The 14315-nt window shown below is 41.6% G+C and overlaps 1 protein-coding gene across 1 annotated transcript in view; it reads left to right on the forward strand.

Annotated features, from left to right (window-relative positions):
- Positions 1 to 10880, forward strand: part of EAF2 (ELL associated factor 2) — a 14615-nt gene extending 3735 nt beyond the window's left edge. The window contains exons 2-6 of the mRNA XM_019554348.1: positions 195 to 289; positions 931 to 1067; positions 1843 to 1988; positions 3647 to 3916; positions 10023 to 10880. Coding sequence (XP_019409893.1) covers positions 195 to 289; positions 931 to 1067; positions 1843 to 1988; positions 3647 to 3916; positions 10023 to 10069 — 695 coding nt within the window. The 3' untranslated portion in view covers positions 10070 to 10880. The remainder of the gene's footprint in view (positions 1 to 194; positions 290 to 930; positions 1068 to 1842; positions 1989 to 3646; positions 3917 to 10022) is intronic.
- Positions 10881 to 14315: the final 3435 nt, after the last annotated feature.

Here is a 14315-nt window from a genome sequence, read left to right on the forward strand (position 1 = left end):
TGTCATCTTTTTCCTGGATTCCCCATCCAAAACATCTACTAATAAAAGTTAATCTGCTAATAGCAATGGTGGATGCCACACCATCCAATTCACTATCTTGGTGACACCCATCTCTAAAATATGTGAAACCATATGTCAGATGTTCAAGGGACTTCTGAGACTTATGAAAATCACCATTTTGTTTCTGTTGTTAGATGACTTCAAGCCTGCATCTATTGATACATCCTGTGAAGGAGATCTTGAAGTTGGCAAAGGCGAACAGGTGACAATAACGCTGCCAAACATTGAGGTGAGTGAAGGGAAGGTGGGGACAGAGACCCTCAGGTATATATTGAATGTAGAAGGACTTCAGGTTTTAGTATTTTCAGCTTGCTGCTCTCTTAAAACTCTGCTTATGCATCTTGAAAAACAATAAAAGAACGATTACTCTAGGAAATACAGAATCTTGCATGATCCAAAGGTCAGCTATTATGCCATAAGTTGAGCTGAATTCACTGTGCTGGAAATATGCTGTATTGGCAGCTTTGAATTCTTCTGCCTGTAGCAGAGGTACAGCTTGGACACTAGCAGTGAAAGCTTTTCTTGGCTATCTCAGATTTCAGTCTGGTCATTTTTGACAGTTCTATGGCTATATTTTTAAAGAATTTTAGTTGTGGTAGTTTTGCTGTGTGTATACCTGGCCATTAGAAACTCATTTGAAATGACTGACTTATCTTCAAATCAGCATGTGAATTTCTGGGATGAACAAAGTCACTGGCTGTCTTTGTTTACTGTTGGCCTAAGCTTAGTTTATATTCATTATTAACGAATCTTGCAAGTCTAGAAATCACAGATTACAACCAATTTATCACTACTGTGATATGTCATTCTGTGCTCTTAAGACTAGCAGTTTATTGTCATAACTAGGGATTTTTTTTCCAATTTAAATAGGGTTCCACCCCACCGGTAACTGTTTTCAAGGGTTCAAAGAAGCCTTATTTAAAAGAATGTATCTTAATTATCAACCATGACACTGGAGAATGTCGCCTAGAGAAACTTAGCAGCAACATCACTGTGAAGAAAACCAGGTAAGTGATACAGGAAAAGAAAGCGTGCTATATTCCTTTGTTATTATGCAAATAGCTTGTTAGAAATGAGTGAGGAATTGGGGTGCATCCCAGCTATTGATATTTTTAGCAAAACATCATCTTTTTTTTTTTTTCCCCTCCCTAACTTTCTCCCTATTCCTTATTCAATGGAGTGAAAAGCCACATTGCTGTTTTTCTCAGCAAATGGTTTTATTAACTTTCACCTCTTGGCTGGTACTTAGAATGCAAATGGGTTTTTAACCAGAAAAATTGCATATCACTTCCAGTGGTAATAACTGTTTTCTTGTGAGGGTAGAAAATAGCTCTTTGCTACACAAATAGAATGATTTTGCTACTGTTTTCTGGCTGAATGTGAAAATAAAGCATAAATTCTTGTGAGAGGTTTTAGCAATGTTGATGGCCCATTCTCCTCTTGCTGAGTACATAATTCCTGTTAGTGTGCTTTCTGGTGCTTTATCTGCATAACTAGTTTCCTGTAGAATTATAATGAGCAACTAATGGATGATTGAAGAAAAAGTCAAGCGGAGTGTGCTGGAGAACCAGCAAACCAGAAAGCGTTAATAAGAATATTATTAATGTAATATTAAAAGAACAGGACTTGTGCCTCTATATTTGCTGTATGTCAATGTAATAATGTGTTCTGAATCTAGTGATATAATTTAAATAGCTTCATAGCTCAAACTACTGTATCTTATGTTTTGTTTTTAAACTTTGTCCTCTGGAGTCTATTACAATCTCTTATCCTGTCATGCAGAGCTGAAGGAAGCAGTAAAGTTCAATCTCGTATTGAGCAGCAACAGCAGCAAATGCGAAATGCCAGTAAGACGCCAAACAATGTTAAAAATTCTCCACCCAAAGAAAAGATGTCTCCGTCTTCTCCTATGGATGATATTGAGAGAGGTAAATAGTAACCCTGTCAGTTAATATTTCAGCAGTCTTGCACCTTGACTTGTGATATAAGAGCCAGAAGTGTTTTGGTTGAGATTCACATTGCAAGCTGATTTAGGCATTTTGCCCAGGATTGAATGGCCACCTAGGGCAGGGTAGTGTTGAAACAATGTTTTTAAGCTGTTCAGGCCTCTGCATTCAGTTAACTATTGACCTTCAGAAAGTCATGGTTAGTGGTGCTTTAATTCTCACTGATTCCTAGCGCTGCTGCTACTTTATGCAGACTTGCAGCATAGTTCCACTGGAGCCAAATTGGTCAATCTCCCCTTTTCTTCATCACGCTGTTTGTTGTCCTTCCTTTTCATTTTCCTTTACATACATATTTATTGGTTAACACACTTTATAACTTAAAGGTTTTTTTTTTTTTAAGAGTTTATTATAATGAAAATCTTGTGAAAATGACAATGAAAGAGGCCTGTGCTTCTCAAAATCAGTTCAGAACTGCAGGAGTTGCTTCTTGTATGGGAAGAAACCGCTGCTGCTTGCGTAAATCCATCTTTGAGAATGGCGGCATATGCTGCGCTCTCAGACTTCAATTTGGTGAGACCTCATGTTTCATTCAATTGGAGACATACTTTACTTCCTTTTGGAGGACTGGGAGAAAGCCAGGTGTTAAGTTCTTGCAGTAGGAAAGCTGATAGGTGGTAGCTTTATTGCTGTGAATTCATTGTTGCCTCTTAAGGATGAGCTGAGTTCTTTTTTAAATACACTTCCAGCTCTTTCATCAAGCAGGTGTCTGTTTCTTTGTGCCTTGGGTAAACTCGCACCAGACTGTCTTATTCCGCAAGATGAGATTTCTAAGGCTGCAAAGAAAGGAAATGGTGCTGAAAAGTATGATAAACAGGAAAAGAGCAATTCTCAGTTTAGAACCTGTTTTTGAGTCACTAAAGCTGATGCATCTCAAATCCCTTTCCCTACGTGCAGCGAGTCAGATTTGTTTGTTAGCCATGGAGCGTCATGTGTTGAGGTTTCTTGCTAACTCTTAACTTATGCCAGACCCATAAAAAGAATCTGATGATTTTAGTGTAGCTGGTGCCTGGCTTTATAATCAATTCCTGCAGGTATCCCACAATGTTTAACTTGGTTTTTGGGAGCAGTGAATGTCGAGACAGACCAAATATGTACAGATTCGTTATAATGCCAAAATTGCTACCTTTGGGTATTTTGCTACCTGATATGTTTTCTCTTTCTGATTCCAACTTGTTTAGTCCTGTAAGGCATCTGAAAGGTCATGAAACAAAGCTAGAAAGTCTGGTTTGCCAGTTGGAGGGAATGATTAAAGATGGGCCAGTGTTTGCTGCCTCACAGAGTGTGGGGACAGCACCTTTCTTGGTAGATTTAATGATATCCTAATATACCTCTGCCCAACAAAGTGTATGGTTGGAAAGGAAACTGCTTGAGGATAGAAGAGAGAAAAACAACATACAAGCATGGTGATCAGACTGCTTGAATGCTACCCTTTGCTCCTACATCTGGTGTCTTTTTCAGTTTAGTTGTTTGTAATGAGGAACATTGCAACACTAACTGCAGTTGCTTGCTCATGCAGCACTTCCCTTGCTGCCTTATCCTGTAAATTCAGACTCATTTCTTAATGTGCATCATCTTTTCAGAGCTAAAGGCCGAAGCCAGTATCATGGACCAAATGAGTAGCTCTGATGACAGCTCGTCTGACTCAAAAAGTTCATCATCCTCTTCGTCCAGCAGTGAAAACAGTTCTAGCGATTCAGAAGATGAGAGGACTAAGCCCTCTCGCCCAATGTCCATGCCGTACTTGCAGTCACAACCTGCTGTGTCTGCCACGTCACAGCATGCCATGACTGACATGGAAGCCAGTCGTAACAGATCTCGGGAAAGCAGTGGCCATATGATGAATACACTAAGTAAGTACAGAAAACCGTTTACTAAGAAAAGAACAATCTCAGACACCAAAAATCTAAAAGCAAACCATAGACTCTCTAACTAAATCTCTGTTGTAATTAAAGCTGCGGGAAGAGATGCCTGGGTTGAGGTCTGAATTAGAAGATGGCCTAAAAGCTATGTGGCCACCAGAGATTGTAAATTAAAGCTGATACAGTTTAAAATATTTCTTAGGCTGTTCTGGCTGCCTCCCAGTTGTATACGTTGGGGTGGTAGGACAGTAATTTGCATTGGATCTACTTGAGCTAGCTAGGCACTCCTAGAACATATGTTTATAATTTTCATAGTAGACACTTGGAATAATATTTTACCGGTAATACTCAGTTACAAAAGAGGTTAATTGATATCCACTCAGAAGTCTTAGGATTCCTGGGAGCCTTCTCTCCCCACAGGGTGCCAGGCCACTTTGGTAGGGAGGTAGGTTACTCCTGTATATGTAGAAGAATGAAGATATTTGATTTTTCACCCTTCCAGACTGAGGGCATGGGGGAAAAAGTACTAGCCAGAAACCTAAATCAGAGAGCATTGCTTGAAACATGTTACAAAGCACGAAGTGTTCATAGTTGAACTAGAATTTTAAGGTATTTTCTTGCCCAGAAAGAATCCTGTTGAATTTGAACAGTGCAATAAACCCCACCTACATCAAACCTTAAATTGGCACCTAAGTAAAAGGTGATTTAGACTTTTCAGAAATGCCAAGTACCCATCACTACCATTAAAGCTGTCTTTGAAAATGAAGCCATGTTTTGAATTAGGTGTTGAATGGAAGGTTGCTGGCTTGGAAAAATATGGCCCTAGTTCACACATGAATAATAAAAATAAACTGGTTTATATTAAATGTGTATGGCATGTCCTTGTTTTTCAGTGGTGAGAGCTCATGCCTCTGAACCAGTCAGTCTCTAAGGTGTCATCCTGCCCTACATGTTGCCAGACTTCAGACTAACACAGCTAACTACCCTCTGTTCCTGTAAGGAGATAAAATTGGTAACATTCAAGTTGTAGTGGTTAGTTGGGCTACCTGACTAAATGTTACAGTTGGATTTACACACCTATGTAACCAATTTCACTATGAAATTGTCCTAGTGAAACACGCTTCCGTTTTAAAATTTGTAGCAACACCCAAAACAACAGCAGGGAGCCTCTGGTGCTTAAGAGCTCTGTGAGGATGGATGGATCCTCTGATCCTTGGGAGGCACCTGAAGTTCAGGCTTGACTAGGTAAACCTGCTTAGAGTTTACCTCTACTAGCTTAATGTTTTAAGCAGCTCACTAGGTTTGTACTGCCCAACACTACTGCAGGTTGAAATAAAATGAAATGGTGCTGCACATTAGCTACTGTGTGGCATGCAAGTCTCCAGCTTCTTTCTTGCTAAGCTGTGGATACTGCACTTGTGGTGTTTAGGACTTTGACAGGAAAGAGAAATATCAGTAAAAACTAGAGAAGCAAGATAGGATGCCTGCTGACTCCAAAGCTTCAGTCTGTTGGTTAATGGAGGAGGTCTAAGTCATCCTGCATCACAGCTTCTTCCCCTTAGGCCCCCTTTTACACGCTACGGGTGTTGCACAGTTAACTGGTTAATTGCTCAATTATCTTGAGACCAGCTGCATATGCAAAGTAGGTATCACTTGATTGGAAAAAAACCCTTCAACCAGCTATTAAGTTAGACCTTGAAAATGTATACTAACTCTATAGCTGGTTTTTACCCAGCTTTAATTTGCACATGTTGCAGGGTCTGACAGAGCTCTGGGACCCAGCTGTGTGTGACCCCCTGGTTGGGCACCCCTTGGCAAAAGAGGTTCCCTGCCATGGGTGCATGCTTCTTGCTGATACAAGGGGAGCCCAGGATTGGGTTCTCCCTACGCCCACAATAAGGCACAGCTAGATCTAATGCATGATCCCAAAATTGCTCCTCCTGCCATGCATTAGATCAGCAGTTCCCAATCTGTGGTTCGCAGACAACCTGTCAGTGGTACTTGTTAACAGATTTATTATAATTACTTTATATGACAAAAATTTGCTGGTGGCACTTAAGGTTGAACTGAAGAATTTACTCGTGGTACTTTTAAGGTTGGATAGTTTTAAATTGGTGGCATGCAATCTGTCAGAGTTTGGGAACTGCTGCATTAGAGCCAATCATGCCTTTACCTACATGTGTAATGGGGACCTTAAATAGGTATTTGCTTTTGCAAGATGCTAAAGCAGCACATGTAAGATCAAGCTGACTTCAATGGATTGCTCATATGCATGCCTGCAGAAACGTGAGGATCGAAGGGACTTTCAAGGTCAGCTAATCCACCCCTGTCCCCATACCACTGAAGGTGATGCTGTTCCTAAACCAGAGCCACAGAGAGAAGCTTGAGCACACTAATGCAGGTTGTTTTAATATTAAGTTACATAGCAGTTGGAAGACTGTTGGGGATTGTAGTTACCTGCTCTCATGAAGTCAGACAGCTGTGAAGATTTTTGCAGAATTCTGAAAATGGCAGAGTCCCCGTCTGGATCATAGGAACCTGATACCACTGCCCCCTATCCATAGCTTACGGTTTTGTTTTTTTTAAGCAGCTTGGCTCAAGACTGCCCACGTGCCTTGCAGGCTACAGCTGCAGTATGGTGGTAGAGGGTCCTGGCTGGCTGCTCCAAGAGCTCCACACTGATCTGTTCCTGCTTACCTGGAAATAGGCTCATGAACATTTTTTGAGGACATCCCTTGGAGCTGCTTCTGAGCACACCAGATGTCAGGGCCAGAGCTGCAGTGTCAGGCTGCCCACAGCCAGTCCCTTACCTTACATAATTCCTTTTTTCTGCCTCTGCAACATGATGATTATCAAGGCACACAGCGTGTATTAGACAAAGGCCTGCAAATGGGTGGCAATTTACTTGTCTACATAATGGCAAAGCTCTGGCGTGACCCATTGTGCTCTGCTGTAGAAGTACTGAAGGAAAAAGTTGCGGATCTGTGTTTCCAAGATCTTCTAGCTCAATACTATGTTTTATTTGAATTAAAGCTTAATGTAGTATGTGACAAAGCATTAAAAAGCCTAGGGAAATGAAACAATGTAACAACCTTTTCAGTTGATAGTACTAATTAACCAGTCATTGCTATAGTAGTAGTACACAGTGGGCACATCTACATGAGATGCTTTAAGTGCAGTAGACTAGACTAATTCTACTGTGCATTGGTGTGGCAGGAAAAACCCGCACTAATACAAAGTAGAATTAGTTTACTGTGCATTAGTGTCACAAAAAAACCATGTGCTGGTACTAATGCGCAGTAGCGCCAATTATGGTGCATTAAGTTGGTACTTGTAATTACAGGTACTAAACTTTGATTTGTCATAATTATGGTGCATTAATGAATGTGTAGATGCGCCCACTAGTAACTAACTGATAGTACTTTGAAAATCAAGGTCACTGAAGTTATTCTCCCTCTTACTCCCATTTGAGAAGGATGTACTGTTGAGGGTAAGTTAATGTTGATTAGATTAGGTTAGATCTTTACCTCTTGGTACACACCAGACCAGTGTGTCTGAGAAGTGCTAGGACTATGCAAACGATAATAAGACTTTTTGGAAAGCATAAGGCAATGAAGGCAGTGTTTGGGACCTGTTGGTAATAAGTGAATCCTAACTCGGGTTCAGAGGCATCTTTTCAACCACTTCCTTTTCTTTTCGGTTTGTCGTATCTTGCATGCTTAAGATAGGAACTCCAAATGTATTCTAGTGTGCAATTTATGAGGACAGCCTCTTTGGCTAGTATGCGAAGGCTTGTTTGGGGAATGATTTAAAAACAAATCAAGTATGTGGAAGCTGTTTTCAAGGCCATGTAACCATCAGGTGTAACTTGTATAGCTTCATTTCTAGGAAGTAGCATGCGACAATACACTACTGTGCGCTAGCGCTGGCGCATACTTATTTTGTGACGCTAATGTGTGATGAACTAATTCTGCGGCGCATTAGCACGGGTTTTGCCTGCCATGCTAATGCTCAGTAATAGTCTACTAAGCTTGAAGTGTCTTGTAGTTGTGCCCACTGTGTACTGCCACTACAGCAAATTGAAAACCACTGCCATGGAAACCAAAGGCTGCATTGGCATCATGGACAAAACTCATTTTTTGTGAGAGGGGAAGAGATTAAGAACAACAGGTGGGGATCTGCTTGCATGTGAGCCAGCGTGATATTCATTTTTTAATTATTTTTTTTTTTAGGACTTAAGACCTTTTTCCCTTTTGATTTTATAAATGCACAATTGTATCCATCTTAATGGAATGTTTTTTTTCTTAAGTAATTGGCCTTGAATAATTGTATTCTGAATAAATGACCCATTTTTATTTTTTTTTAAATGTGAACTGCTTCTTTATAGAAATATGGAAGCACATTTCATATATGCCTTAATGTTGGACCTGCAAATGTTTTTATTTATGTGTTTATTTTTAAGAACTTCCCAATCTTACCTTCTCTTCCTCCCTTTTTAAAAAAAATCCATGATGTCTTGTAACCAAACCCTTTTCTGTGGTTAATGTCTGATGTAGTATGCTGCACAGGATCACATTGTAACCGTTTTCAGAGCTACTCCTTGGTGGAAGACAAAAGAAACGTAAACACAGCCATGCCAACGGGACTTCAGAGATTTACTGGCAGAAGTGATAATCACTCATCCATGCATGCCCTTTTCGTCAGCCCTGACTCCCACAATAACTTCTTACCTACTGTTGAAGATTACTGTAATAGAAGAATTGGACAGCACACTGTGTAGTCAGCTTCATTAGTCATTTTTCCCTGTTTTTAGGACCTTTTATATAGCAATAGGGAATTATTTCCCACCCCCTGCTTCATTTAAAAGAAAAGAAAAAAAAAAAAAAGGAACATTGGCATGGCTACGCATGTAGAGTAGGTAGGTGTAACATCTCTCGGGGCAAGGGAACTTTAGACAGTGAGTTAAATTGCTGGTTTTGAATTTCTTAGGGGAAAATCGATACTTATTTAGGTAGGAAAACTCATTTCCAGGTGTACAGACAGCTGTTGTAAGTGTAAAAGGGTGCGTCTAGATGAGCGCGCATGTGTAGCATCGGGCACCACAGACCCACCTGTGGGACCGGAAACTGCACATGCCATGTGCGGGCATTTGCTGTGCTGCTAATTTGTCACATGGCGGGATTTTTTGAGACTGGGAAATTCTGGTGTCAAAAAACCCATGCCTGGAGGGAAAAAAAAAAAAGCATGTGGTGGTAGTGTGCGCCATCCAAAACTGGAGCCTGGCTGCCTGTAGCCATGATCCGGCTGCTGGCCAGGCTCCGCATGCCAGATTGCTGCTGCTGGAGCCCCAGGAAGTTCCCAGGACCCCAGGTAAGGCTGCTGGGGGCAGCCCAGGTGGTGGCTCCAGCCTCCTTAACACGCTGCCCCCCCCGGGCAACTTGATGCGTGCATACATACGCATTCCCCAGGGACAAGTAGCAGCACAACTATGTGGCACTGCTGTTTGTCCCCAGGGAAACACATGCACACTCATCTGGATGCACCCAAAGTGCCTCTTCTCACTTCCCCTAAAGTGCTTTATGTTCCCCTTGAAAACACCTGCCACGTTTTTAGTAAGAGTGTGTATATTTTTCTGATCTTTAATAGTGTTCTCATCCTCTTTAAAACGGTACCAGCAAGCAGCATTTCAAAGGTCCAGCAAGCAGCTTGTCTTGATCCTGACATGACTTTGTTCTCCAGCCGATCTAGGCCTTTGGGTGCAGCTCCCAGCAATGACTCCTATTGTTTTTCACAAAGCTGCATTGACAAGCAGTTTTCCTGCTTGTGAAGTATCGAAAGGTGGGTGGGAAAGGTACCTATGTCTGTTGTGACCTGTGAAATTGAATTGAGCCTGTGCATGGCAAGCAGATGGGTGGGTTACATGAGTAATGGAGGGCAGTTATACTTGATAAAAATGATGGAGCCCTCAGACTACCTACCACTCCAGTGGTTCAGAATGAGTCCTAAACCAATGAAGTATTTTTATATGAGCTAATAGAAAAATAAGTAAGTCTTGGTTTTAATAGAAGTAATTCAATCACTTTCTCTTCCATTTTAGGAAATGACTTGCAGCTGAGTGACTCTGGAAGCGACAGTGATGACTGATCAAGTCCTTTGGCCTTAAAGTCGAGATGCATCACCTTTCTTTACTGAAGATGTCTTAGCATCTGTTTTGCACTAAGATTAGATTACGCAAGACTGAAATGAATGTTCTCAGCTTTTGATAAAGAGACATCTTAATTTTCTACTGACACATCATGTCTGATACAGCAGCATTGATATCGGGCCAGTGCTATGGTTACTTGTTTCTCTTCCAAATTACTGTATTTACAGTATAAATTCTTCTGATCTGATTTTTTTTTTTTTTTTTTTTTTTTTTTTTTGCCTCAACCTGTTGTACTTGAAATGATTTGTAACAGCTAGTGACTTTATAATAAACAAGTTATGGGAATTGAGGAATCTCTAATATTTATGGAGGCAAGTATCCCTCTTGTCCTCAGAATTTAATGCTGATCTCATAACTTTTCTTTGGGTTGGGGGAGGGGCGAGCAGCTAAAGCAGATCTGCTGGGTAAGCTATACTTTTTGTTCTGTTCACGGCTCATAAGGTTTAAGAAAACTGCTGAATAATGTGGTCCACAAGTGCAGTTACAGTCCACAACACAGTTGTTGAATGCCACATTACTGAATTCTTAACTTCATTGTATTATAGGACTTTATATTTCAAGACTCCTAGGGAGACCAATAAGTTGCCTTGCCTTTACTTTATGCAACTTGGACTGCAATCTTTTTTGTGTATCTAAATTTAGATAAAAGCAGACAGCCATGAGTTTCCTTCATTTAATTCTGTAACTCAGATGATTTCTTTTGTAGGATATAAAGAAAGTAATTTAATAAAGCAATATTTATCATTTTAATGAGACTCATTTGTTTTTATTGAACAAAAAGTGCTATGGCCTAATTTTTTTTTAAGCCTCTTGAAAACAAAATAACACTTGAGTTGGAGAAATGATCATAGAAGTTGAGTGAAGTTTAGGGAACAGTTCTCAAGATTAATTTTAGAATAGAAGAGGGTATGTACACTCTATACGTGTTGCAAAAAGTACTAATTATAGGAAATGGCAACAAAAATCATCATGCAGAGAAGCATTATAGATATCCAAGTAGGTTACAATCATGATCATTTTCATAGCTTATGCCAGAAGTATTGCCAGTAAATCATACTGTATCTGAAGGAGAGAGAGAAACAAATCTTTGTCTCATTCATTACTGATGAGTGAAGAATTTGTTTTAAAGGCTGTTGAACAAGTGATTAAAAGCTCTGCAAAGTCTTTGGGAAGAATATCACAATTCCATCTCATCCACAAAGTTATCCTTGCTGCTAGCCAAGTTTAAAGTAGCAAATATCTGAGAGATGTATCTTGACAAGATAAATCTGTTCCAAGTCTCATAATGAAGTCTGCCATCTCTTTCTTCAGGCTGAGGCGATTATTTTGGTCATAGTTCCCCGCCTAAACAGTAGGAGCAAAATGCTTTATCTAAGCCCTGATTTGTCAGAAGTGAAACATCTCATCTCTTCAGTTCCTGTACAAAATAGATGGTATTAGCCTGGTTCTTGTTCTCAAGCTGTTGGGACTGTTGATGTCTGGATGCTCGGTGGAAACCACGTTGCCCCTTGTGACTAGTTCAATCACAAATGGACATTGTGGTCCCTGTTACTACTACTAGTCGGTGCATCTTAGGCAGCAACATCACTGCCTGCCTTGGGCACACAGCTCGCTGAAGCCTGATAGGTGGTACCTCAAAAGGAAATAATCATGATTTTTATTTTTTTTTTAATTCCAGCTTAAAATCAAAACCCTGAAGGAGAGCTCCTGAGTGGTGGCAAAGAATGGGCCCAAGGTAACGAAACTCATTTGAGGACAGGAGCTGTGGGCAGCCAGAAGTGATGATGCTGTTTTTTGGAGGACAGCCTTTAGTCTTGGCAAGTTCCAGGACAAGGGCAGGGACCTCTGATGGATGAGGAAGAATGACCATTATTTCTAGGAGGCTGAGGACGGGCAAGAAGAGCTCTTTTGCAAGCTGAGGGTCTGGGGCTTGCTTGTTTTCCAGCTGCCCAAGGTCACTGGCAGTTTTTTCTTGTCCAGGTTATTTTCTGATAGTGAGGGAACGGTCTAAAACGGACCGGACTGCTTGTTCCCCACCTTCCCTCCTCTCCCGCCCTTGCACGTTGGGCTGTTTGCAACTCTGAGCCCTCCTGGCTTACTCCAAGAAGTGTCATTTGAGCAATATTTTGCAATGTTGGTGACTGACAGAGCTGCTCAATCCCTATTTTGCAATGTTGGTGACTGACAGAGCTGCTCAATCCCCAGCACCTGCTGTGAATGAAATCTGCTGGGTCAGAGCAAGTGAGCTGAGATGGGACAGATAAAACATTTTAGCACAGCAGAACAGCAGGGCTGGCTCAGCGCCAGCCTAAGCCAGACAGGGAGAATGAGGCGGAGGTGGATGACAGAGCCAAGGAACAGAGGCACCGCTCAGTACTTTTTGTTTTCCACCTTCACTCTTTGTCATTGCTGCCTTCCTTCCGCATCAGTCTTTAAGCCAGTTTTGATGGTTTGTCTGGCTATATTACCCAGCACTTCTGCAGGGGAGAATATGAATATCATGGCTGGTCCTGACCTTGAATGCTCTCAGACAGAGGAACTTGTCTTGTCGCACCACAGAAATGATTGGTTTTTGCTTTGTGCCTGTGTTGTGTTTTGCCATGGAGTGGCTCACTCCCTGGGTGTGCCTGCAATACTTTCTCAGATGAGAAGAGATAATCTCTTAGCTGTGTTGCATCTGGGATTTTTGAAGGGCACAGCAGTACAAGTGAAGTGAGAGATGCTGGTTTGCTGTAAAGCCTATTCCATGACTGTGTACAACTAATTTATTTCCCCTCTTAATAGCCCACTGATACGTTGTCCTTCCTTCTGTCTTGTATTCATGTGTTTATGTTCAGGCTAGTTCTCGTAAGTGCTTAAACAGGTGAAAGTTAAACATGTTTTTTCTACCTTGAGTTTTTCTCATTGACTTCAAAATTCTCAACTCCCAGATCTGCATATGGTGGTAGCATCAAACATGCATCCCTGTTTGCAGGGTCTGGGCTTTAGATTTTATGTTCTTTGGGGTGGGGAGTGTCTTAATCATTTGCCTAGCATAATGGGGTTGGAGCAAGGATGGGCAAAATGCGGACTGTGGGCCGGATGTGGTCCTCCAGGCCCTTCTATCCGGCCTTCAGGACCCCTAAAAAATTTAGAAAATTAATATTAACCTGCCTTGGCTGCCTGTCATGCAGCCCTTGATGGCTTGCCAAGACTCAATAAGTGGTCCTCCATCCAAAATAATTGCCCGCCCCTGGGTTAGAGGCTGCTAATCTTGACCCCTGTGCCAATGCCAAGTTTACTCCCGTAATAGCCATGTCTGTGTAACGGCCTGCATGTTGCCTCAGCATTTTGGAAACTAATTTTCAGGTACAAAGTGCCAATCTTTGTGAGTGGCTGAAGAGCACTGAGTGCACAAAAGCTTGTCTAGTATCTCCCCCAGTTATACAAATGGTCCAATAAAACCCCTTGCATTTGTGTAGGGCTGTCCAACTGGTGGTCTGTGGGCTGCATACAGCCTGTGAAGGGTTATGTTGTGGCTCCCCCCTGGCCACTGGTCCCAGTATTGTTCCAGCTGCAACAACAGCTGGAATCTCTAGGGGTTCTCCTGCTCTGGCCTCCACTTTGCATCCCTGCCCCAGGGAGAGGCAGTGCAGCACCGGGAGCTGGGGGTGTCGGGCTGTGCAGGCACGGTGTAGAGGGGAGGGGAGAGGATCCATCTGCGGGGCCCTGGGGACCCATGGCTCACTCTCGTGTGACTCATGGGCATGCAGCTCTTACTGATTACCATCGTATTTTCAGACTACTGATGTCAGATGTGGAGTCGCTTCGAAATGATGCCAGATGCTGGTGTCTTTTCATTGCAATGTTGCTACAGGTGGGTGTCTCGTCTTAAACAGAAGTTCAATTTCTAGACCTAAGTCTATTGGCTGAAACTAGTTTTATTGCAGAATTTGTTATATTACCTACATTAGCAATGACCCAAATCAACAACTGCTGCATACTTAGGTCGGTGGTAAATTTTGAATGCTTATTTCCTTAAGCTTTCCAAAGTATGTTCCGCTTCCTACGTTTGCTTATGATGCTTTTTCTTTGTCCCCTATATTATAGGACACATGCATACGCCCAGTCCTTTAATTATCATGTGCTTGCCTGGGAAGTTCATGGCATCGTTATTAATATTCCAGTGCCCCATTTATTCGGTGC

Source organism: Crocodylus porosus, unplaced genomic scaffold (assembly GCF_001723895.1).
Source record: "Crocodylus porosus isolate Cpor-Errol unplaced genomic scaffold, CroPor_comp1, whole genome shotgun sequence".
Lineage (NCBI taxonomy): Eukaryota > Metazoa > Chordata > Crocodylia > Crocodylidae > Crocodylus > Crocodylus porosus.